This window comes from Leuresthes tenuis, unplaced genomic scaffold (assembly GCF_036924035.1).
Source record: "Leuresthes tenuis unplaced genomic scaffold, fLeuTen1.0.hap1 SCAF_22, whole genome shotgun sequence".
Lineage (NCBI taxonomy): Eukaryota > Metazoa > Chordata > Actinopteri > Atheriniformes > Atherinopsidae > Leuresthes > Leuresthes tenuis.
In genome coordinates this window covers 18,367,781-18,389,464 of record NW_027325376.1, presented here as the reverse complement: position 1 = coordinate 18,389,464, position 21,684 = coordinate 18,367,781, and the positions used below count along the sequence as shown (strand labels likewise).

Genomic DNA, 21,684 nt, shown 5'->3' with positions numbered 1-21,684 from the left:
TCTCCTTGTTTAACCTCTGAAATTTGTCAAAATCAATGTCTTTTGCTGACCTGCCGCCTTATTACACGGACTGTGTTTGTACCAAGATGAGACGATGAAGTCAGTGTTTAGGATATGTAACGTTGTGAGCTCTTTCTTCTATCTCAGATCTGGAGTTTAAATCTTTTCAAGTGATAAAATTGAAAAAGTGAAATCAAACTGACACAAGTATGATGGCTGATTTTTTCCTACACTCACCACTTTATTAGATTTCTGGTTAAATGACTATGATGTGTTTAAAACAATGTCTATATGTGCGTGCCTTGTGTTGTTTAAACATGTTTGTTTGAAACCTGCTATTTTAAGTTGCTGGTTTAGCTTCTGAAATCTGATAACATCAATGTCTTTTGGTGACTTGCCTCATTCATTTCCACTGTGTTGGTTTACAGGTGCTTCATCAGACACATTTGATATGAGCCAGAGTCCTGATGTCACTGTCACAGAGGGGCAGACAGTAACCATCGACTGCTGCTGGACGAAGGAGTTTATGAAAGTGAGAGTGAAATGGATGAAAAATCAAACAGAAATTCAAAACGAGACGATCACCAAAAATAACTTTCAAGGGTCTCAGAACGAGCAGGCAAATTCTTGTTCAACTCTGACGTTTCCAAATATCAAACTTGAGGCTTCAGGAAGATACATCTGCAGCGTTACTGTAGACATACCACGTTTAATTACAGTTAAAGGTAATGGTACGGTCATCACCGTTACAGCCAGACCAGATCACAACACAAAAGAAGGTAAGAGACAGAACACTAACAGCTCGACTGTGTTGTATTTGTGGACAGACAAGTGTACAAGACTTGATCTGTGTAGGAAGCAGAGGCTTTATATACCCATGAACAGAATCTGCAAGATTTATGAGGGGATTCCACCTTTAACTACAGGTAAACGCATTGGTGCAGTCATCACAGATACAGCCAGAGGAAACACGGATGTCAACACAGATCACCATGTTGCTGATGGTAAGTGACAAAACAACAGTAGCCTGATATACATGTAGTTATTGGTTTGATATCTTTAGTTGATATCAATATAAAAACTTCCCACGGTGAACATTTTTACGGCTTCTTTCCCTGTACCAGTCTTACGTTTGGAGAAATTGAGTCCTTCAGTGAACATGTTGCACGGTGAAGCAGGTCTTACTTTCTGAAGGAAATTGTTTTCGGAGTTCAAGAATTCTTAAGACCTGTACAACTTTGTCTGTCCAGCTCGTGTTTATTGCCAGTTTTGCTTTTATTTTTCTGTCTGGATCTGGTAGGTGACGACTACAGTCCTAATCCCACACGCAGATACATTTCATAACACTAACATCATAAAATATGCAGAAATTTCAGATGCTTCCAATGAAGAGGTGCTCGTCTTTGTCCTGAGGTGTCTGCCAATCCTTGCCCTTGTCCTAGCCTTCCTTTGGCTATATTATTCAGGGACTAAAGCTCAGCAGAACACACAAGGTACTAGATATGTTGTTAGACCATGCATTAGCAGTATGTATTCCCCACCACATTAGCAATGGTCAAACTGAGTGTTGCTATGTTTCAGCTGCTTCAAGAAATAAACCCACTGCACCACAGAACAGAGAGGAAGACCAGGAGGAGGACCAAGTAAAAGAGAAAGAAGATGAGATCGTGACTGAAGCTGCAAGAGAATGACTAAGACATGTCTAATAATCATCATCTAGAAAAAGGAGGCAAACTATGCAGCCCTGTTCTGGTATAATCAGTCAATTTACGCATTTAAAGCACACCTTTTTTGATGTACTTCTTTTTTTAATTGAACCCATATTTATCCAGGTTAGTCCCATAGGGAGACCTGGGCCAAAATGGCAACATGAAAAGTTACAGCACAACAATAAGTCATGAAATGATACAGTCTTTTAGTCCTGCCGCTACTTCTTTTGTTGATGAAGATTGTCAGTCATCCAGCTCATGGTAATCATAAGAGCTCGAATAAGGGCCTTCAGAAAGCCTGGAGAACTATTGCTCAGGGTTACTTTCAAAGATTACAAGAAAGTCTGGCAACTTGGAAGCAAAATGTAAAGAAATGAGAGGTGGATCAGGACACCTCTACAGATATTGTTCAAAATACACACTTAAACCGAAAAAAAGTGCAACACTGTATAAACCTGTATTATGGTGCAGAAATGTTTCCATGCTTTCCAGTCATCTGTACAGTATTTCAGCTGTGTTTAATAAATAATTCATAAAATCAAGCAATCATTCATTCGGCATGTATCTAAACACAGACACAATGGGGCACAGAATTAAACATAGCAGAGGAAGAAAACCAACAGCAGATGCAGACTCTTAGGTTCACCTAAGAGTCTTTTTTTTTGGTGAAGAGGAAAACGCCACTACATCCCACATACTGACAGTCATAAGGTGATCTCAGGGTTTTGCAGTTACTTTATGAATCCATCCATCCATCCATCCATCATCTGCCGCTTATCCGGGGGTCGGGTCGCGGGGGCAGCAGCTTGAGCAGAGAAACCCAGACGTCTCTGTCCCCGGCCACTTCTTCCAGCTCTTCCGGGGGGACCCCGAGGCGTTCCCAGGCCAGCCGAGAGACATAGTCTCTCCAGCGTGTCCTGGGTCTTCCCCGGGGTCTCCTCCCAGTGGGACGTGCCCGGAACACCTCCCCAGGGAGGCGCCCAGGGGGCATCCTAACCAGATGCCCGAGCCACCTCATCTGACTCCTCTCAATGCGGAGGAGCAGCGGTTCTACTCCGAGCCCCTCCCGGATGACTGAGCTTCTCACCCTATCTCTAAGGGAGAGCCCAGACACCCTGCGGAGGAAACCCATTTCGGCCGCTTGTATTCGCGATCTTGTTCTTTCGGTCACTACCCACAACTCGTGACCATAGGTGAGGATGGGAACGTAGATTGACCAGTAAGTAGAGAGCTTCGCCTTCTGGCTCAGCTCCCTCTTCACAACGACGGGTCGGTGCAGAGCCCGCAACACTGCAGACGCCGCACCGATCCGCCCGTCAATCTCCCGCTCCATTCGTCCCTCACTCGTGAACAAGACCCCGAGATACTTGAACTCCTCCACTTGGGGAAGGATCTCATTCCCGACCCGGAGAGAGCATTCCACCCTTTTCCGGCTGAGAACCATAGTCTCGGATTTGGAGGTGCTGATTCTCATCCCAGCCGCTTCACACTCGGCTGCGAATCGCTCCAGTGAGAGCTGAAGGTCACGGCCTGACGACGCTAACAGAACCACATCATCTGCAAAAAGCAGAGACCCGATTCTGAGGTCGCCAAATCGGACACCCTCAACGCCCTGGCTGCGCCTAGAAATTCTGTCCATAAAAGTTAGGAACAGAATCGGTGACAAAGGGCAGCCCTGACGGAGTCCAACTCTCACCGGAAACGTATCCGACTTACTGCCGGCAATGCGGACCAAACTCTGGCACCGGTCATACAGAGACCGAACGGACCCTATCAAGGGGTCCGGCACTCCATATTCCCGGAGCACCCCCCACAGGACTCCACGAGGGACACGGTCGAACGCTTTCTCCAAGTCCACAAAACACATGTAGACTGGTTGGGCGAACTCCCATGCACCCTCCAGGATCCTGCCGAGGGTATAGAGCTGGTCCACTGTTCCACGGCCAGGACGAAAGCCACACTGCATCTCCTGAATCCGAGGCTCGATTATCCGACGGATCCTCCTCTCCAATACCCCCGAATAGACCTTACCAGGGAGGCTGAGGAGTGTGATACCCCTATAGTTGGAACACACCCTCCGGTCCCCCTTTTTAAAGAGGGGGACCACCACCCCAATCTGCCAGTCCAGAGGCACTGTCCCCGATGTCCACGCGATGCTGCAGAGGCGTGTCAGCCAAGACAGCCCTACAACATCCAGAGCCTTGAGAAACTCAGGACGGACCTCATCCACCCCCGGGGCCTTGCCACCGAGGAGCTTTTTGACCACCTCGGCAACCTCAGCCCCAGAAATGGGAGGCCCCGTCTCCGAGCTCTCCGACTCTGCCTCTTCCGAGCACGTGTTGGTAGGATTGAGGAGTTCCTCGAAGTACTCCCCCCACCGACTCACAACATCCCTAGTTGAGGTCAGCAAAGCCCCGTCCCCACTGTAAACAGTGTTGACTGTGAGCCGCTTCCCCCCCCTGAGACGCCGGATGGTGGACCAGAATCTCTTCGAGGCCGTCCGGAAATCGTTCTCCATGGTCTCACCGAACTCCTCGCAGGCCCGAGTTTTTGCCTCAGCAACCGCCGAAGCCGCAGCCCGTCTGGCCTGTCGGTACCTATCAGCTGCTTCCAGGGTCCCACTGGCCAAAAAGGCCCGATAGGACTCCTTCTTCAGCTTGACGGCTTCCCTCACCACTGGTGTCCACCAGCAGGTTCGAGGGTTGCCGCCACGACAGGCACCGACCACCTTACGGCCACAACTCCGATCAGCTGCCTCGGCAATGGAGTCACGGAACATGGCCCATTCGGACTCAATGTCCCCCACCTCCCCCGGGATATGGTTGAAGCTCTGCCGGAGGTGGGAGTTAAAGCTCCTTCTGACGGGGGATTCTGACAAACGCTCCCAGCAGACCCTCACAATACGTTTGGGCCTGCCAGGTCTGATCGGCATCCTCCCCCACCAGCGGAGCCAACTCACCACCAGGTGGTGATCAGTTGACAGCTCCGCCCCTCTCTTCACCCGAGTGTCCAGGACATACAAGGGTGTCCTGGTGCCAAGTGCACATATGGACACCCTTATGTCTGAACATGGTGTTCGTTATGGACAGTCCATGACCAGCACAGAAGTCCAACAACATAACACCACTCTGGTTCAGATCGGGGGGGCCGTTCCTCCCAATCACACCCCTCCAGGTCTCACTGTCATTGCCCACGTGAGCATTGAAGTCCCCCAGCAGAACGAGGGAGTCTCCGGTAGGAGCATTCTCCAGTGCCTCCCCCAGAGACTCCAAAAAGGGTGGGTACTCTGAACTGCTGTTTGGCGCATAGGCACAAACAACAGTCAGGACTCGTCCCCCCACCCGAAGGCGGAGGGAGGCTACCCTCTCGTTCACTGGGGTAAACCCCAATGTACTGGCACACAGCTGGGGGGCAATAAGTATGCCCACACCTGCTCTGCGCCTCTCACCACGGGCAACTCCAGAGTGGAAGAGAGTCCAACCCCTCTCAAGAGGACTGGTTCCAGAGCCCAAGCCGTGCGTCGAGGTGAGTCCGACTATATCTAGCCGGAACCGCTCAGCCTCGCGCACCAGCTCCGGCTCCTTCCCCAACAGAGAGGTGACATTCCACGTCCCAAGAGCTAGCTTCAGTAGCTGAGGATCAGACCGCCAAGGCCTCTGCCTTCGGCCGCTACCCAGCTCACATCGCACCCGACCCCCTTGGCACACTTTATGAATACGATTCAGAAAATTATGCATCGTATTTTAGGAAGACGACTCTGGAGCTAGTCTGCATTCAATATATCTGTTTTATCACAGAGCTGAAAAAGACGGTTTGAACCATACCACATAAAGCTAAAGAAGTTCTGCTCAATTAATGTCTTTTAGTCAATCTAATTTGTTTAGTCACCAGGGGGACGGTTGATGAGACCACCGCTCCTGTGGAAGGTCAGGCTCCTTTTATCAGAGGAACAAATCAAGCTCTATTGGTATTTTTTAGATAACATTGGTCTTGCCAAACTTTATTTTTTTTCCTAATCCTGACTGAGTATTTCTAGTGACTAAACCTGATAAAAACTGCCTGAAAACTTTAGTTATGACATCCCTAAAACCACTAAAGGATGACAAAATTCACCAAAGATTCCGCTGAGGGTTTGGACTCTTGGGAGAAAGTCTTTCATTCTTTCCACACTGCACCATCATGACTTTCCCCCAACAGTGCATGTTTTGGGGTCTATAGGCCTATCTACTATACCTCTCTAATTAGGGAGGGGAACTGTGTGTCTGGTAAAGTTTGGCATCCACCACAACATAGCTGCTTGTAAGTTCCAGAGATACTGAATGATATATAAACGAAAGACTTTAACCAGATGATCTGATGCTCTTTGCTTCAAAATGTTGCTTGTGTAGGAGTGCTTCTGGATTCCGTGTGGGTCCTCATGAGGGATAGACTTAAACGTAAAAAAACCACCAAGGCGCTCTCTTAAAAGAAAATGTCTTTATTTCACATCAGTATGCCCGGATATTCCAAAAACGATCAGGTTTAGGAATATGAATACAGGGATGTTTTTTATGTTAGATTTATAGGTGGTGTGTTGAATTCTCAAGTTGGCTGTTTTGGAAGGAGGATAAGTTGGAAGATTTTGGTTTATTTAGATATTCATGTCATAGATTTGTATTTAACACACGCAGTTGCAGTTAGAGATTAAACAACAAACTGCTCCTTTACTGCAGGGGAGAGAGAGGCATGGTTTATGCAAGTGAGGGTGTGTGAAATGGTGGACAAAGGCACTGCAGAGAGGCGGAAGAGCTAGTGGGAGACTCTGCTCTTCCTACAACTGTGACTCAAAACAATTTATGCCTATGTTGAACCAAGAAAACTGAACTCTCACCTACATTTGTTTGGTCAAATAGACACCATCTCCCACAACAAGACACCAAAACACCTCACAGTTATCTAGAGTTGCACCGATAACTTCCTGTTTTTAGAACGTCTGTATCAGTAAACCCTTAGTCTGTAAGACTGTTTCACTTTCCGTTTGCTCTCTTTTAAACTGCAAATTAAAGCTTCAATCTACATGTGTTTTTGTTATTATTCCTATGAATTATAATTATAATCCCCACTGGTTTCTTTAAAGTAGACCTTAAATTGACCCTGGGAACTAATGATAGGCTTTATCGTGTGTCTGCCCTCTCCCACTTTACACTTTATCTGCCGTGACTAAAGTGTCCCCCACTGCAAAGGTGTGACTTCCTCAGCAGAGTTGTGCGGCAGCACCCTCTGACTTCCTTCCAATCTGCATTACTCGAAAAAAAGGGTTCAAAACAGACGATGAGAAAGAGGCAATCTAACAAGACAAAAGGAAATGGTGGAGTGAAGACAAACATGAATATGTACACTCAGTTAGAGTTTTTAAGTCACCTTGATGGCAGCATCAGAAGCATTTGAAGGGTCATGTTTGATATCAGAACGACATGCTGTTAGCCAGCTTTACATATATCAAAGTGTTAGCATGGGAGCTAAAACAGACAAAGACAAAGGCCATGAATGCATCCTATGCGCATGCTCTTGAACTGAGTTTGTGTCCACAGACCAACAAATTTTGCTCGTTCACTGTTAAAACACATCGATGAGTCACAGTGTGGCTCTGGTGGCGTCTTTCTATTAGTTTGAGTCAGTCTCTCATACACAGCCATGTCCATTGGAAATGCCAAGACACATGTTACTAATTTATGTTCCTTTAGCATTAACTTGACTTCCTGTTTTAATTCAAAATGTTTTTCCTTTGTTCATTTCAGTTAAGCTGCAGATTTACCAACTGTACAAATGGAACTAAAACAGCTTAGTGTGATCACAAACTAAATAATCTGGACTGCAGAGTATAAATGCATTGGCTTAATGCTGACACCACATCCTACTGAGCTTCTTTTTTTTTTTTTTTCAAAACACCAACTATAATGTGGTCGAAACAATGCAACACCGAGCCAGCTCTTCAGGTGCTTCAAGGGCCCGTGTGTCATCAACTCCTTCACTGTATCACCATGAGTTTGATTCATGCTTTTCTCAGTAGTTTTAAAAGCCATAAGGCTGCAGTGAGAACTGATGGAATTACAGTTTGTTTAAAGGGAAAGAGAGGTCTAGGCTTACCAGATACAATACTGGATGGTTTATCACTCAAAATGACTAAAACAGTTGCACGTTAAAACTGACATAAGACAGAATTGTCAGAAATTAAGCTCATCGCTGAATCTGAAGGAGGCTTATGTCAGAAAGGCAAGACAACAAAGCCATTCTTTGTTACTGCATGGACCAAGATACATCCAATGCATTATTTACATATGCTTCACTGTGAAAAAGTGCAGCAATTTATTCTGGAAAAACACTGATATGTTGGAAATGACGTAGCTACATACAACAGATTTGTATAAAGATGGGTTCTTAGTGGTGAACAACATTTTTGGAATTAGCTCCAAATCAAAAACTGTATAACATCCACTCGTTAGACTACAGGGACTCGTATCTTGAATGACCAGAACATTCAACGGGATTGTCACACGGCTTCGCAAGTCCCACCCCGTTGCAATGGCTGAATATTCTGGTAGCACGTGGGACGTATGTAAAAGAAGTAAATGGAAAGTGACGACAAAGCTGAAACAGATGTGGGAACTTTCCCGCATTCTATATTCTATATGGGGGGTGTGAGTTACCCCTTGAGAGAATTATTGATTTGCAGGCTTTTAATAGGCCGCACACTCTTTAATTCACAGTTTTGATGCATCCTGAGTAGAAATGTTATGTTTTTAAAATTCAGAACCTACTCTGACATGGTGATAAGGAAACTTTTTTCAAGTGGAAGATAATAAAAACATTGACTGTGGTTTAAGGGATTATTTTTGTCAAGAAATGCAGGCCAAAAGAAATGATAGATCCTCTGCTACTGGTCGTACTGATAAAACTCACAGCAATACACATAATTTATGGAGCTGAGCTGTGAATGCAGGTAAAACTACTCGTCCACACCACTTGTGTTGTCAAAGTCCATCGTGAGAAGAGAGAATCTCAACTAAAGTTTCTAAAGCTGATCTACAGCCGCCTTCTGTCTGAAGAAGGAAGGAACACAATGTGTGGTTTTACTGACTTTGAAAAAAACATGACGTTTCTGTTGGCCGTGCGGGCGCGTGAGTGTCAGATGGGTGGGAGTTTAAGCGCGATATGAGATGAGTGTCAGTGTTCAGTGATGAATCAATGTGGAAAGATGAAGCTTTTACTTAGAGTTCTGCTTCTTGGCTCTCTCTGTGCTCCCTCATCGTGGAGTAAGTAGGAACGCAACCTATTAATTATTTAGCATAATTAATTGCCATAGAGGCAAAAACATGGTTCAGATCTGTGTTAAAAACTTGTTTTTCCTAATGCATAGCGTTATGGACATGTACAACATAAATGTGTGGTTACCTCACTGTGTTTGTGCCAAGACTAGACGATGAAGTCAGTGTTTAGGATATGTAACGTTGTGAGCTCTTTCTTCTATCTCAGATCTGGAGTTTAAATCTTTTCAAGTGATAAAATGAAATCAAGTGAAATCAAACTGACACAAGTATGATGGTTGATTTAAAACATTTTTTTCCTACACTCACCACTTTATTCGATTTCTGGTTAAATGACTATGATGTGTTTAAAACAATGTCTATATGTGCGTGCCTTGTGTTGTTTAAACATGTTTGTTTGAAACCTGCTATTTTAAGTTGCTGGTTTAGCTTCTGAAATCTGATAACATCAGTGTCTTTTGGTGACTTGCCTCATTCATTTCCACTGTGTTTGTTTACAGGTGCTTCATCAGACACATTTGATATGAGCCAGAGTCCTGATGTCACTGTCTCAGAGGGGCAGACAGTAACCATCGACTGCTGCTGGACGAAGGAGTTTATGAAAGTGAGAGTGAAATGGATGAAAAATCTAACAGAAATTCAAAACGAGACGATCACCAAAAATAACTTTCAAGGGTCTCAGAACGAGCAGGCAAATTCTTGTTCAACTCTGACGTTTCCAAATATCAAACTTGAGGCTTCAGGAAGATACATCTGCAGCGTTACTGTAGACATACCACGTTTAATTACAGTTAAAGGTAATGGTACGGTCATCACCGTTACAGCCAGACCAGATCACAACACAACAGAAGGTAAGAGACAGAACACTAACAGCTCAAGTGTGTTGTATTTGTGGACAGACATGTGTACAAGACTTGATCTGTGTAGGAAGCAGAGGCTTTATATACCCATGAATAGAATTAATTTACTAACATCGAAAAGCAGCGTGTATGATTTGTCTTTTTTTCTTTCCCACAAATTTTTCAGCAACTCAAGATCAAAATCCGAGTCACGCCGTCGGTCTCCCATTCCCAGTGATAGTCGCCCTGGGTGTAGTGGTCCCAGTGTTCCTCATTGCTCTCATCTGTTTCTGCGCTGTGCGAAGGAACCAAGGTAAAAAGAAGCATTTTATCATTTGAGGACTTATTCTCTCAGATAATCACAAAACCCATATTTTCCTCACTTACCCTTTGTCTTGTTTTGCCAGTTGGAGAATCTTTGCACCATTTAGCCTCAGACCAAATTAAGCAGGATTTGGGGTGTTTTGTTTGCATCTAAAAATAATGTTCATGTCTGTTAAAACATGCTGTAACAAGCTTCACGGCAGGTTTTCTTTGGCAGTGAGCTGTCCCTTCACAGTGAGTCATCCAGAGTCACTGGGCGATTGAAAGAGGCATTGCTACTGAATGTATTTAAATGTTTATTCAATGCATTTTTTTAAAAATGTAATTAATATAACAAATCTTCTGTACTATCTGTCAAGGACTAAAGAAGGACTCTCTGCGAGCCAGAGGATTTAGGCTCAAACATATTCATTAGTAACACATGACTGCAGCTTTCACAGTATCCCCGTAGACTGTTTTCTGTTAAATAAAGTTAAAATGCCTTCTGACTGAACATGTGTAACATGCGTGTGATACACCACAGACAACCCATTTTTATCTAAACAAAGGTAATAAGTTTTAACTGGTGAACAGACAGAATTAGATTGGACCTTATCAGAAGCTGATAAATGTTCTGTAAAGGTGACCAACGAGATGATAAAGTGATGGATGACAAGACTGACTAAAAAGATACCAAACAAAATTAAAATGACACCAGCAAACAGTTATTATTTAACGGAAGAAAGACTGAAGCACTAAAACAACAAAATACAGTTGGTGCATTACTATGACTGGTAATTTTTTTTTTCATGATATTCATATCATTTGTGTTTGGAAAGTCTGTGGTGTCACACAAATGTGATAAATAAACAGTAAAGTAATTTACACTGAACAGCAAAAGTTGTGGTTTGGGAAAATCTTTGTATTTATACAATTTCCTTTTGGTATAAAATCAAATTTTCTTTTCGGATCAATAAAGTATTTTTTCATTTAATTACAAAACACTTAAAGGCTCCGGAGAGCTGAGGGGCTGCGACAAGATTCGGATTCTCCGTCGACACTTTGTTTAAAGTCAATACCGAACCCGAACAGCTCTAAACTTAACGTATTGGAGCTAAATTTGTGGAGAAAGAGTTTCTCAGTGATTTTCTTGCAACCTGGAGCCCAGTGTTTAGCTGTGCACGAGACAAAAGGCATCAAACAATAATAGGGATAATTACATCTAGACAAGGACACGATATCCTAGATATTCATAGCGGCCTATTACCATTTAGTTATCAGTACATATGGCAGACATATACAGAGCATTTGGACTTTTCCAGTTTCAAGTCAATTTCAGGTCATCGCTGCAAAGATGGCGTAGTATCGCTAGTCACAGCAGGGTATTGTTTTTGTGGGAAATGTATGAGAACAAAAATTTGACCTTGTGGTACATCATGAGCAAATTGCTGAGAGTACAGGTTAGTTAGACGGGTATAGTCACAGCAGTTTTACAGTAGAAATATTGGAAGTCAACAGCGATGCCCCTCAGACGACGATGCTCCAGACCCCCTGTGGCAAAAGAGAGAATGCTAAGCCAAGAGAAAATGCCATATACAAAGCGGTACTAACAATAGCTTTGTTGTTGTAGTTGTAGAATTTGAGAAAGAAGTAAACAGTGATATAAAGACTTCAACAGGCAACCTGATGCATGAGATGATGCATAGAGTTTGGATTTTACAACAATCCTGATATTTTGATCTGAACGTGAATCATTGTTCTGTTATGTGTATGACTCAGGACAAGAGGCCAGGGTGATCTATGAGGTTCCCTACACTGACTCTGAGGTGGCAGAGATGGACAAACACAGCACCAGTTCCTCCAGAGGCTCGTCACAGTGGGTGAGTATGAGCAGCATTCGCTGGGGGATATTCCCTTCTAGAGTGCTGCAGTGCATTGTGTTTATTTCTCACACCTACTTAGTTACTGTGAAAATGAGAAAAAAAAACGTACTAATAAAAGTATGCTCGTAATAACAGCTTGTACCTCTCTGGTTCTTTTAGTGTCAGGTACCTGTGTATGAATCCGTTGACTACTTTGAGCAAGTGGAGACCAAAGGAAGTGACTGAGGATCTGCTCGAGAATCATTTCCCTTCTGTTCATCATGTATATAATCTGTATTCATTTATCTGAAATAGATCAATGATTTTATGTGTAAATATTTTCTTTTTTCTATTAAAAAAAACTCCCAAATATTCTACATCTTTGTGGTCTAAGCTAATCCTTTTTGTTTTAAGGTGAGTGGGTATTCAAGACACTTGGATAAGGCTAAAATTGATTTTACCATACTGCCAACTCGTTCGTGGACTACACCAGTGTGAGAGTTACAGGTTTCACAATGAAAGATCACAATAAGGACCCCAAGTGGAAAATGTGGTGTTTCTGTAGACTGCTGTATAATAGGTCAATGGCAGGAAGTGGAAAGAACGCTTGTGACGGACAAAGTTGCTGTGTGCATGTAGTCAGACCATGTACATGTAATCTGAATTTCAAGTTGCGTCTTCACTGTCGGGAATTTCCACAGACCCTCATAGTTAAAAAACATTGTTAGCATTACTGAAAGCAGAATTGCATTTAAAGTTAGCGGGGAGTTCATTATACCAACAGGCTTAGAAAATGCTCACGTGCTTTGGTACGTGTATCAAGTGCAGCAGAACAGCTGCACAGGTTGTTGTTTCTCTGAAAAACAGCAGTAGGCCTATGGCAAAGGTTCATGTGAATAGACTGTTTAGTTAGCACGTTAGCTTACCGTAGGTTAAACTCTTCTGAGAGCCCAAACTCATGTGGTACAGAGGGGCTGAGCAAGTGGAGAACCCACACAAAGCAATATATAATACTGTCTGAGTACAAAGTGGTAACAGGATGACGAGGCCCTGCTCACAGCCTACAACGCCACCAACGACTTACGCCCAAAGAATCAGTTTTACATTAAGGTCACGCAAGTAAGTCCTACTCAGGCGGCATGAGACTTGGTTCACAGTTTAAAACTTTGTGTACACTTTATTAAATCATTTTCTTAAAAAGAATCAAGCAAGGAAACTTATGTTGGGCTGAGGCGTGTTGGTGGGATGACATTAGTGAGGGGAGAGGGTGTCTACACTAAATAACACCCAGCTACAAGACAGCCACACACAGACTGCGAATACCCACGTCCCAAGGGAACACTGCACACAGGAAAAAAAAAAAGGGGGACACCATCACCCAGGTCACCAGCCCAACAACCACCACCACCACCACAGCCTCTGCAACAAAAGGATAGATCACAAAGGACACAGACTTAAAATATAAACTGGGAAAATTATGTCTAAACCAAACAAAATTAGGATAGAAAGAACAAAATAATCGTAGATAACAAAATAGCGCCGCAGGGCCAGCCACTGGTGCTGCAGACTAGGGTCAGACCAGGACGTAGGAGCGCAAGCAGCACGTGGCAGACACCAGAAGGAAATGCAGTGGTGGCACGTGGCAAAGGCTATGCAACGCAGATTAAGCAATCCAGCCAAGTAGTAGGAACGGGACAGCAAAAAGGGAGACAAAGCAAAGAGCACTGCAGTAGAAACATACGTTGCAGGGTTGAATGCACACATGCAACATGCACCTGCGACCATGTTAATGTTAGTCGTAAAGCCCCAAGCTGTATAATACAGGAGTGTAAAGCCCAATTAGCACCGCAAACTGACTAGATTATAAGCTCAGCTGCTCTACTGAGAGTTAATGTCTTCCAACCGGAAGCAACATGATGGCAAGGAGCGTAACCCCCCCACACAAAAAAAAAAAAAAAAAAAAAGTCTTTCACCAAACCGGTTCCAGGGCTTTGGGGCCAGTGCTTAGTTTGGAACTGGTTTTCTGTTTCCACTGGCAAAAAAAAACAAAACAGTCCAGGGTAGCACCAGCTCTTTGTTTTGTTAAGTCCTTAGGAAGGGGCCTGACCAGAGCATGTTTAAAGGCAGCTGGGACAGTTCCTAATCTAAGGCAGGAGTTAATAAAAACCAGGAGACTGGGCCCCATAGTATTAAAAACCATTTAACACTTTGGCAGGGACAATATCCAATTTGTAGATTTCAGAGATTTCACTACGTGACAGAGAGAGAGAGAGAGGGAAACCAGCTCAAACTGATCAAACAGAAGAATGAGGTGTGGCAATAGGCAGATCTTTATTTGTACTCAAAATATCAGCGTCTGTTCTGACAGAATCAACTTTGTCAACAAATAAAGAAGAAAATTCTCACAAGTGGCTATCGATACAGTCATAGCAGAAGTGCATGGGTTAACAACAGCGTTAATTGTATCCAATAACACCTTAGGACAATGACTGCTGCTAGAAATAATATTAGAGAGGTACTGAGATTTTGCTTCACGTACGGCTCTCTGATAAGTGAGACAGTCCCTTAACATTTCAAGCTCTAATCCTGACTGGGTTTTTATGTGTCTTCACAGGGGGCAAAGAACCAAGAAGAGGTGGACAAGCTGCTGAGCGGTCTGGATTTGAATGGAGACTCTGAAGTAGACTTCGCCGAGTTTGTGACGATAGTAGCTGCTCTGACATGTGCAGCGAAATCCCCGTAGTTCATTGTTTACTGAATAAAATGTTTTGTCTAACTGCATGGTTGTCAGGTCTTGAGTATAAAATCAACATTTTAGTAAGAAGATATTGGAATCCATAAGAGGGAAGCTTCAGTAGTACATGCTCTGCTATGGATGATTAACACATTTACATCTATTTGGGATTATGAAACTAACTGGAGTCATAACTTCACTGAGACCAAATATAAACTGAGGATGGTTTTTGTTCCTTAAAATGATTAGACTTTCTCAAGGTTGTTCCCATAAAGATGCATACAGTCAAACTATTTCCAGAAAACTTGGGAAGTTTTCCAACATGCAACAGAAAACCATAATCTGTAGTTAGTTTGACCCTTTATTTAACACATAACTTATTCAAGTTATGTAATAACACTAACTTTTTTTGGTCTCTTCATTGATGGGCAATCACTGTATTTAGGGAATCTAGAATCTGATGCCAGCAACCCACTCAAAAAAGCTAAGAAAAAAAACAGTTCATTGAGTGTTTAAGTAACAACTTCTACAATAAGCAGATTGATTGGTGACAGGTTATTGTGTCAGGATTCGGTGCAAAATAAGCATGTGCCAAAGGCTTTCTTTCCATGCAAGGATGGGTAGACTATGGCTAAACACTTTGAGTCAAATTTATTTAAAAAATAAAATATTTAATACATTGGTCTTTCTGCATCTACAGAACATAATGCAGTGAAATAATTCAGATACTATGGGAAAGCTCAGTGTGTAAAGGTTAAAGATGGAAAACACTGTTGGACGCGCATGACCTTGAAGCCCTTTGAAAATGTAAAGAGGAGCATCAGCCAACAACACTAAGAAATATGACATGCTAAATGCATCCTGCAGTAATATACTATACTGTAAGGTCAATACAAAGTGAGGTTGAATATGATCTTGATCTAACAGACCATTGCTGTGACTGACTTGTCGGTCATGTGAGGATGAATGCTTTTTTTTTTTTTTTAAAACTTATTGTAGACGGACTGTTTACAGGAAAGCAGATGCAAAAGAGAAAAGGAAAGTGTAAACACAATGTGTACTTGGAAGTGGTTTATGCCCACCCGTATGGAGAAGTAGAGACAACCACCAGCCACAATGAGCGTTGTGATAGTGGGTTTAAATTTTCACTGTCATATGTATGCGAAAATGACAACCGCCATGCTGTTGCAGTCTCACTTTGCTCAAATAAATGATCGCTTGTGTACGTTTGCCTCTAGTTTTAAACATTTTTTTGTCAATTCCCTTTGCTTTTTAGTTACTGAAAAGGCCTCCCATTAAATCAGCAAGTAAAAGAATAAAAGGGACTCTCTGAGAGTGTGTACATAGGGCGTTGTTAGACTGAGGTTTTGTTGGCACAGTTGGAGCCAACACCTATTGTAAACACGCAGAAAAGCCTAACCTTTGAAATAAAGGCTTGTCACTGGTCCCAAGGTATTTGACAAGGTATAAAAGGAGCCTCCTCTCTTTTCATTCACTCCCTGCACAGCCACTGCTCTGTCGACCCGTGCGGCACTCCGATTTTTCCTTGATACCGAATCAACCACCTGTCAGCCATGAATCCGCTCGAGACCGCTATGTGCCTCCTCTTGCATACCTTTGATAAATATGCGAGTAGCGACGGAAAGACGGGCACGCTCAGCAAAAAGGAGATGAAGACTATGATTGAGAAGGAGTTGCCTATACTGCTCCAGGTACTGTACACCCCGGAGAGGGATGCGTGTGCTGGGTTCCATGTTAATAATTATCAAGCTCAAGTGATTTATCCAATTTCGAAGCACAAATTTAGCATGGAATTACAGCGATTAGCTTATTTTATGTTTTAAAATAATTAACACAAAAATGCAGACGTTATGGATTTTTTTTATTATCTTTTTATCACTTTGGGCCATATATATGAGAACTTGAACTTTTGGATGTTCTTATGATTTTTGTGTCTACGGTGGGTTATGATAAAGATGATCAACAATGAGTCTCAATATAAAGCCACTTCTGAGTCCAAAGACTTGAATTAAGAAATATCTTAAGCATGTGTATAAATATTTTGATGAAAGCGCTCTTTTTTTTTTTTTTTTTTCAGCAAAACGGTGAGCTCTAATCCTGACTGGGTTTTTATGTGTCTTCACAGGGGGCAAAGAACCAAGAAGAGGCGGACAAGCTGCTGAGCGATCTGGATTTGAATGGAGACTCTGAAGTAGACTTCACCGAGTTTGTGACGATAGTAGCTGCTCTGACCTGTACAGCGAAATCCCCGTAGTTCATTGTTTACTGAATAAAATGTTTTGTCTAACTGCATGGTTGTCAGGTCTTGAGTATAAAATCGACATTTTAGTAAGAAGATATTGGAATCCATAAGAGGGAAGCTTCAGTAGTACATGCTCTGCTATGGATGATTAACACATTTACATCTATTTGGGATTATGAAACTAACTGGAGTCATAACTTCACTGAGACCAAATATAAACTGAGGATGGTTTTTGTTCCTTAAAATGATTAGACTTTCTCAAGGTTGTTCCCATAAAGATGCATACAGTCAAACTATTTCCAGAAAACTTGGGAAGTTTTCCAACATGCAACAGAAAACCATAATCTGTAGTTAGTTTGACCCTTTATTTAACACATAACTTATTCAAGTTATGTAATAACACTAACTTTTTTTGGTCTCTTCATTGATGGGCAATCACTGTATTTAGGGAATCTAGAATCTGATGCCAGCAACCCACTAAAAAAAGCTAAGAAAAAAAACAGTTCATTGAGTGTTTAAGTAACAACTTCTACAATAAGCAGATTGATTGGTGACAGGTTATTGTGTCAGGATTCGGTGCAAAATAAGCATGTGCCAAAGGCTTTCTTTCCATGCAAGGATGGGTAGACTATGGCTAAACACTTTGAGTCAAATTTATTTAAAAAATAAAATATTTAATACATTGGTCTTTCTGCATCTACAGAACATAATGCAGTGAAATAATTCAGATACTATGGGAAAGCTCAGTGTGTAAAGGTTAAAGATGGAAAACACTGTTGGACGTGCATGACCTTGAAGCCCTTTGAAAATGTAAAGAGGAGCATCAGCCAACAACACTCACAGAATGTGGAGCAGCTGTAATCTTCTGATTACCACAGATGGATGCAGATTCCTCTGAAAAACTGCCGCAGCGATGAAGAAAAATGAGTAAAGGTGTGTACAATGTCACACAACTTTGTAAATCTCTTAAATATGGACATGAAATCAGGCATGTAATGTGCAAGGTAAGATGGAGATGACGGCTGTAAGAGTAATTAGAGTATAATTTACATTGTGACAGTTGACCTTGAGGATACAAACTGAATTTCAGTGTAAGCTGACAACAAAGTATTTTCTGTTGTTTCTTGACTACATACAATTATTTCAAGCTGTCACGTTCCCCTGAAGCGATGTTACAACATGAGTGAGTTCAGAAAGCCTTGACGTGATGAGACCGTGTTGCTTTAGAGACAAAAAAGCTTTCAACACATGGGCGGGCCTGCCTTTATCGTGGAATCTAAAGCTCCGAAACAGTTTTGCCCCACCAGATGCATGCAGCGGAAGAGGACAATTGCAAAATGTATTGCGAGTGGTCAGACCTGTGGCTTTGCATCTGATGCAACCTTGTCAGCTGCAGTCAAAGACTGTTGCTTCATCAAACGTGCTTTCTTGTAAGTCACAGACAGGACTATGTTGAACTTGAGTAGGAGTTAAAAGCCAGAACACGAAAAGCTGATGATCTTTAAAAAGATCCCACCAATTACAATGTAATTACACTAACAGCTCTGCAGCGTAAACTGGTGCTCCACATAATATTTGGTGATATTTGACATTGCTTATTTTGAGGTGCCAAGCATCACAAAATAACAGAGGGATTTGGAGACCGGAAGACACGGAGGGGGGCACTGTTGAACGAGCTTCCTTGTTAATCCTCTGTAATGCTGCCTCTTAATCCACCTCTGGGATACTTTGTGTCTTAAGTCAGGTCATGGTTCAATCACCCCACCAGGGATCACTGGCCAAGTAACACACTTCTTCCAGCCAGGGCAGTTGTGTAATTACCTAATGCCTGTGCTGCCCTCTAGGGGTAGATTGACGCTCATTCCCCTGAAACAAATGTATGACAAACATTAGCACAGTCTCATCTTGTTTTTCCACTGCTTCGTGTGTCTTATCTGATGGCCGCCCTTCTCCTTGTGAGTGGAGCTGATCTGTCTTCCCGGGGTTTGAGTTTGAGGCCTTGCGACGCTGTTTGTGAAATACGGATGGTGTGTAATCGGCTTGCGAGGTCATTAAGCACAAACTCTCCCCTACACTTCCTTTCCCTGTCCAGTAGCATTATGGAAGTTTTAAGGGGATTAGGTGTCAACAGAAGGGGAGGATGCGGTCCTTGAGTCAGGAGACACAGGTGGGAAGGAGCAGTGAGGTGGGGTGACAGGTTTATTGTGTTTAGTGGAGTTTAAAGTGTCACCATGTGTTTTACTGTAAAAACGGTCGTAGATGATCTGTTTCCCATAGCTCGTATTTGTTACTAGTTTCCACAACTACCATAAGTTTTACTGTGTGAGGCAGGCCAAGGGATATAGTTGAAACCTCTTAGAATTAGCTAAGTACATAAAGTTTAGAACTGTGACCATTGATGAGTGTAAGCCTTTGTAAGTCTCGCTGAAAGGATTTATCAACCATCAACAAATACTTAATGTTTTATGGGTTATTTATAGAGTGTGGCTCAGAAGCTACAGTAGGAGTGGCTGTTTCATACCTGGTTCCACCACATGCTGATACCAAACATATGTCCTGCTGGACACCGCCCACTGCATGGCAGCTTGTTAGTTTGACTGGTTAAATGTGCAAGAGTGCAGAGCCCGTTTGAAATTGCTTACGTTGAAAAGAGACAAATGAGTGCTGACCTTTTGTAAGACATTCATAAGAACCAGTCCTTCTGCCCGTCATGCCTTTTTACTTTCCTGACATACCACATGGTTTGCTTCACAGAACCATCTTGATAGTCTTTCATCTGAACTGTTCAGAGAAGCTTGTTCACGCTCAAAGAAAGCGGGTGAACTGATGAAGCACCCGTCTCTCAGAGTTACAAGCACAATTCAAACAATCAGATGAACCAACCAGAATCACCGAATGACACCTAAAACTTGCACATAGTTACAAGTAGGATGCTAACTCGTCCGTACCTAAACAGAGCGGTAGACTGACTTCAAAATATTTTAAGACATGGTAAAGTCATAAAAAATGTGCTCTACCAAACAGAAGAATAGGACATAAAAGAGTTAAGTACTGCTGAATATAATCCCTTTGTTAAAAGTCATTTAACTAAAGAGCCTTTTTTGAAAATTTGGTGAGTTTGAAGATTGGTTTCATTAATCAAATCTTCAAGTGTTTTTGTCACTGACACTTTTTTCTTGGATTCTATGACTCAAAGAACAAACCTCATACAAGAGAGTTCTGATCAGATCCATCCAAAGTTTTATTGTATGCTTCATGTCTTGTGGCCTTTCTTACATTTTGTTTAAGGCATTAGTAAATCATTTATTAGCCATAAATAAGGCATAATGAAAACATTATTAAGACTATGTCATTAGAAAGGACAAATGTATCATTCATATTCCTGTTTGCATGTTACAAAGCTCACACCCCCTTATGCAATTGCAATGTATTCTCTCCATCTAAAGTTTAAATTGTACCCATATCCCTTAAAAACTCTGCCAGAGCAGGTGTTGGCAGATTTTGTGACAGAAACGAACAAGCTCAATTTGATTATTGTTTACTCATAATGTGACCTTATTGGGGTTAAGGTGTTTGGAAAATACTGTTTACATGGCAGTGTTTTGTACATAGAATAAGGTCTTAATCCAACAAATAAAAACATTGCTGTGCGCGTAAATGCTGCCAATGTCTAATTGAGTGTGTTCACACGCAAACAACTTAAAAAAAAACATCACTGTCTACTGCTGAGGAATTCTGGAGAAAACATCTTCCCACGAACTTCAGTCTCAAACTTAATGTCGGTGGAAGATGTTCATGGTCAGAAGTTCATACCAAACACACACACTTACACTGCTCAGCACAGTCCATGTGGGTAGGTAGAGCAGATATGAATAACTCATTCTGTTTGAAGACACACATCTCCGGTCATATGAGTCGTTAGGGTGCCTGGCTCATCCCGTGGCTACACACTGAGCTGTAGCAACACGATGAGCACACTGTAGCTCTTTGTCTAGATTCTTTAACCATGCTTGTTTATATGTCCTGATAGCCATGATTGAGCGTCACTTGGTTTCATTGATGGACCACAATACTTCAGTAACTTTTGAGAAGCTTTTTGACACAAGACTGGTTTGCCTTGTTGGGTTTTTAATGGATTATATCTGGATTACATCAATTTATAACTTATTATGATGTGTTATTAGTTAACAAATTGAAGAACTGACATCCAGATAGTGGATTATTAGTATTTGTTTTTTTTTATTGATTTCTTAAAACTACTCTAATCAACAAGGAGACAATTATGTGCAAGAGGTTAACAAGTCATGTTCATGCTGATGAGCATAATAGACAATATTGAACACCCTCTTCATAACATAGTGGTGAAACAATGGAGTGTGTTCAGTCAGAGGTTTCTTCAGCTCTGCTTCAACACAGAATGGTACAGGTCATTCCTGCCAGCAGCAGGAACCATGCAAAATGACAGTTTATAAAGATTGATTTGAAAGAATAGGATTACTGCAACATTACAACTTCCCTTTGGCATAAGGGAAGTATTTTTCCCCATTTACATTGCATTTTTATGATTGTTGGCTACTATATCCACCTACATGAGCACTGACTGTAGAGTACTAACTATACAATAATCCGAATGATACATAAATATTTCCCATGAAGAGAAATTAAATGTC

General features: G+C 42.2%; 2 protein-coding genes and 1 long non-coding RNA gene across 3 annotated transcripts; all 3 read left to right on the top strand.

The window, feature by feature from the left end:
* Nucleotides 1-937: 937 nt before the first annotated feature.
* LOC140282254 (uncharacterized) lies at nt 938-1,685 on the top strand. Its single transcript, XR_011909836.1, has 3 exons — nt 938-1,004; nt 1,377-1,493; nt 1,582-1,685. It is a non-coding gene; the product is annotated as an uncharacterized lncRNA (long non-coding RNA).
* A 7,235-nt stretch (nt 1,686-8,920) lies between these two features.
* On the top strand, nt 8,921-12,351 carry LOC140282022 (uncharacterized). The gene is made up of 5 exons (XM_072376564.1): nt 8,921-9,001; nt 9,514-9,864; nt 10,049-10,165; nt 11,935-12,035; nt 12,198-12,351. The coding sequence occupies exons 1-5, from the start codon at nt 8,926-8,928 to the stop codon at nt 12,261-12,263; spliced, it is 711 nt and encodes a 236-aa protein (XP_072232665.1). The 5' UTR covers nt 8,921-8,925; the 3' UTR covers nt 12,264-12,351.
* A 3,860-nt stretch (nt 12,352-16,211) lies between these two features.
* LOC140281925 (protein S100-P-like) lies at nt 16,212-17,031 on the top strand. Its single transcript, XM_072376438.1, has 2 exons — nt 16,212-16,463; nt 16,898-17,031. Exons 1-2 carry the CDS (start codon nt 16,326-16,328, stop codon nt 17,024-17,026), a joined length of 267 nt encoding a protein of 88 aa, XP_072232539.1. The 5' UTR covers nt 16,212-16,325; the 3' UTR covers nt 17,027-17,031.
* Nucleotides 17,032-21,684: the final 4,653 nt, after the last annotated feature.

What these genes read in the sequence shown, in the direction of transcription:
- LOC140282022 (XM_072376564.1), top strand. Translation starts at nt 8,926, where the DNA reads ATGAATCAATGTGGAAAGATGAAGCTTTTACTTAGAGTTCTGCTTCTT. An exon ending in CTGTGCTCCCTCATCGTGGA is followed by an intron (nt 9,002 to 9,513) that starts GTAAGTAGGAAC and finishes GTTTGTTTACAG; the next exon opens with GTGCTTCATCAGACACATTT. An exon ending in CCAGAGGCTCGTCACAGTGG is followed by an intron (nt 12,036 to 12,197) that starts GTGAGTATGAGC and finishes TGGTTCTTTTAG; the next exon opens with TGTCAGGTACCTGTGTATGA.
- LOC140281925 (XM_072376438.1), top strand. Translation starts at nt 16,326, where the DNA reads ATGAATCCGCTCGAGACCGCTATGTGCCTCCTCTTGCATACCTTTGAT. An exon ending in AGTTGCCTATACTGCTCCAG is followed by an intron (nt 16,464 to 16,897) that starts GTACTGTACACC and finishes GTGTCTTCACAG; the next exon opens with GGGGCAAAGAACCAAGAAGA.